The sequence below is a fragment of the Leiobunum rupestre genome, chromosome 7, assembly GCF_980474605.1.
Source record: "Leiobunum rupestre chromosome 7, qqLeiRupe1.1.hap1, whole genome shotgun sequence".
Lineage (NCBI taxonomy): Eukaryota > Metazoa > Arthropoda > Arachnida > Opiliones > Sclerosomatidae > Leiobunum > Leiobunum rupestre.
Genome location: NC_143390.1, coordinates 10,954,830 through 10,958,954, shown reverse-complemented (window position 1 = coordinate 10,958,954; position 4,125 = coordinate 10,954,830). Strand labels below are relative to the sequence as shown.

The 4,125-nt window shown below is 35.9% G+C and overlaps 1 protein-coding gene across 1 annotated transcript; it reads right to left on the bottom strand.

Moving 5' to 3' along the window:
• Positions 1–207: 207 nt before the first annotated feature.
• Positions 208–2,948, bottom strand: LOC149934420 (myosin regulatory light chain 12A-like). The gene is made up of 7 exons (XM_090180592.1): positions 2,815–2,948; positions 1,931–2,020; positions 1,212–1,287; positions 993–1,094; positions 831–909; positions 560–608; positions 208–496 (listed from the first exon to the last, which is right to left on the bottom strand). The coding sequence occupies exons 1-7, from the start codon at positions 2,815–2,817 to the stop codon at positions 395–397; spliced, it is 501 nt and encodes a 166-aa protein (XP_090036718.1). The 5' UTR covers positions 2,818–2,948; the 3' UTR covers positions 208–394.
• Between the last annotated feature and the right edge of the window lie 1,177 nt (positions 2,949–4,125).

Sequence of the window (4,125 nt, the reverse complement as noted above, 5' to 3'; positions counted from 1 at the left end):
TTTCCTGCCCTTACCTGACCGAAGCCGGAGGTGGAGATAGGACATTTTAATCAAGGCTCACAACGCCCAGTTCGCCACTGCCCTCATGGGTTACAAGAGCCGGACCTCGACTCCCCGGCTAAACCACCAGTGATTGCACAACAAAGCCCGTTAAGGACCTCGTATTTATGACTAAAAGCAAATGAACTCACGGAAAAAAGGCTTACATATTGGGGGTAAGGGTTTTGTATTTATTCGGAGAAATTTAGCCCCAATAGCGCCACAAATTTAAAGAATTTTAGCCAACCATTCGTAGGTTGGTCGTCAAATAACATACGGTATAAAATATCAATGAAATAACAGTAATTTCGAAAAAGAAACACTTTTCTTATTTTTGTGGAAGGTGGATCATTATTTAATCATCTTCTTCGGAACGACCTGTTATCAAACGAACGTATCCTTCAATGTCGATCTTGCCACCGTCATCAATGGGTGCTTCCTTGAAGACTTCGTCAACCTGGAAAAGGAATTTCAGTTAGCTTCAGCTCAGTTTATAATGAAGATGTACAATTAAATATACTTCATCTTCTTTAAACCTTTCTCCGAATGTGACGAGGGCTTTCCTAAGCCTAAGACGCAAAAAAAAATAGGAATATTAAGCAAAGTCCTAGCGTAAAAACCAAAAAGAAAATGACGGAAACTTCGCTTTACAAAACAACAAACAGATGAAACGTACGTAAAAAAACCGGAAAACAGACTTCATAGAAATTAAGATCCAAACAACAAACCGAGGACATTAGGGTCTAAACAATAAAGACAACGACTAGGAAACTCAAACCAGACAAACATACTTTTCTTCTTGAATCTTTCCAGTGCCTTCGGCATCGAAGGTCTTGAAGGCGTTTCGGATGGTGTCCTCGGGATCGGTTCCTGTCGTGAAAGTTCGAGAAACTTCAATAACAATTTTTTCGGACAGGGAGGGACAGAGTTCGTAATGGGCGGATGGGAGTTACCTTGAATCCGCTCTCCGAAGATGGTGAGGAACATGGTGAAATTGATGGGGCCTGGGGCTTCGGAGATCATCGACTGCAAGTCGTCGTCTTTGACAATCCTGCCTGATACGAGAAAGAGAAAAGTTTTCACTTTATATCAATACTATCGATTGTTTGGCGGACGACAACAAAGTACATCGGTCGGGTACACCGCAACAATGGAATTGTGAAAGAACTAACCCAAGGAATCGAAAGTCGCTTTCAGGTCGTTTTTGTCAATGAAGCCGTCTTTGTTCGAATCGATCAGTTGGAATGCCTGTCCGCGACGAAATCAAACAAAAAAGGAAACGTGAGAAGAGAAGACTCTGAGGATATTCACAGCGTCTGGCTTTTGTCGTTAACCATCGGAAATCATGTATATACTGCTCAACAAAAGTTTGCAAATCGATTTCAAGCGTGTACGAAACCAGAAGAAGGAATGATCTAGTTACACTCTCTCGACACGCGATGGCTCAATACTAGATGGGTCCCACTGAAGGTGGAAATTTCCTCTAGTGTTGCGTGGCGCCATCTTACGTGGACAGACCTTAACTAGATCGTTTAATTAATTTCGTATTAAACCTTTTCAAATGTATAATCAGCTAGGCTAATACCCAAGGCACCAAATTGGACTTTGATTGCCTTTAATTCAGGTGGCCGGGTTACAACGTATAGGAGGGTGGTTGCTAGCCCTTCATACCACGCGAGCCAACAGCTCCCTACACTCACTATTACCGTTAACCTCAACAAGTTTTTAAGGGAGGGGAAACCGAAGATCTCGTTTGCGATGGGTCCTCTTTTTGGGAAATGGTAACTATCTATGTCCTAAGTAATTATGGCTTGACTTCAACAAGAGTATCCGATTACAATTCGGGTACAGACGGGTGGACCACAAAATAAATGAGCAAATAGTGACGCACCTCTTTAAATTCGGCGATTTGATTCTGCTCGAACATGGCGAAGACATTGGAAGTGGCTCTCTGAGCCCGTCTCTTCGTTGATTCCTTGCCCTTCAAATTTACCAGATTGAGATTAGTTTCGTGTACACTCACAACCACACGTACAAACCAAATGCAAAGAAAGAAAATACAAGGACCTAAAACTATTAACATGCACTAATTTGTTATATATATATTGCGGGGAAATTGGATAGGGTTTGCAATAACATTAAAACCAAAAATAAATTTTAAAACATTTATAATATGGTTGGTAGGTTTTAGATTTTGAATGATATTTTTACCGCGACGCCAGTACAATTTATGAAAATTTCCAAATTTTGTTTTATTAAAAATTGTGAAACATTTTTATTTAAAATTGTGAAACATTTTCATTAAAAATTGTGAAACATTTTCATTTAAAATTGTGAAACATTTTCATTTAAAATTGTGAATCATTTTCATCTAAAATTTTGAAACATTTTCATTTAAAATTGTGAAACATTTTCATTTAAAATTTCGGATCATTTTTATTTAAAATTGTGAAACATTTACATTTAAAATTATGAAACATTTTCATTTAAAATTATGAAACATTTTCATTTAAAATTGTGAATCATTTTCACTAAAAAAGTGGAAAATTTTATATTTTATTTTAATCGAAACCGTTTATTCGTTGATTCTATTTATTTAATTTTATACTTTTCTACGGCATGGTTTTCGAAAATAATTTATCTTTATAAGCTAGTTTTGTGCACTTTTTAAGAGAAACGTCATCATAAACTCGTTGGCTAATAGATATTAAATCTAAAATGAAATTATCCACTCAATGAATTCCACGATAAAATAAAAGTCAAATGGATACGTACCATGTTATATCCTTGTGTCGATAACGATGAAAAGAATAATCCAAGGAGGTGAACTTAACGCGAGTCTCGCAGCCGAATGCGCTTCTCCAAAAGTGTGGAAATATTATTTCTCCTCCACACAAAAATTAGGAAGAATGTGGTGAAAAGTGCTTTCCGTTACCCCGTCTTCCGTCCCCCTTCTCGCCCCCCCCCACTTTTCTCCCTCTCGCCATCCTCCTCCTCTTGGTCTTCCCCCGCCATCCGGATCAAGTTGAGTCTTCCCATATTTGGGAGACCAGCACCCTCCCGACGATACTTTCTTGTTTCGTATTACTTTGTAGCTGTGTACGATATTTTGAGGGTTCAATCTAATATCAAAGATTTTTTTCAAATATTTAAGACGTTGAATAAATTGGTCGGATAGTTAAGAATTGTATATTTAAAATGTCGAATAACTTCTTGCCATGTTTTATTCGAATATTTCGATGGCATGTTTAAAAAGTCGGGTGTTTTAGTCGATTTTATAACGTTCAATAATTTTTTATAATATTGGTGATATATTTAAATCATCGAATACTTAATTCGTCGAATATTTAGAATGTCGAAAATTTGGGTCGATTATTTAAAACGTCGAACAATTTTATCGAATTTATTTAAATTCTAATAATTTGGACGAATGTTTAAAACTTCGAATAGTTTGGACAAATACTTAAAATGTCGAATAGTTGGACGAATGTTTAAAAAGTCGAATAATTTGGACGAATATTTAAAAAGACGAATAATTTGGACGTTTATTTAAAAAGTCTAATAATTGGGAAATATGTTTAAAAGGGCGATTAATTTGGTCTAATATTTAGAGGATAAAATTCGAACCAGTTAAGCCATCAAATACCAATAGTTTATCAATAATCAAATCATTTACAAAATATAGGTCGCAAAATTTGCATTGTCAAAATCAAAATTATTTATTTTTATTTTGGCATTCAAATAATTGTGTAACTTCAAAATTTAATGTAAATCCAGAATGTGACCAATATGTTCAGACCTACACAAACTACCCTCTCCCAATTTGTTTTTTTTTCGTCTTACACTTCGATTTCTAGAAATTATTGGACAAGCCAATAATAATAACTGTCAAATATGTAAAACTGAAACTGAGATGACATCACCGCACCCAGAGTGAGCGCAGGTAACTGTTAAACTTGACTTCCATTCTCTGTCAATGACGTTGATATTAAACAATCTCTAAAAATCCCAAGTTTATTTGTCAAGTTTGAAAACCATCTGTAAATATTTAGCATAGTTTCTACCAGCACCTTTGAAGTATTCAAC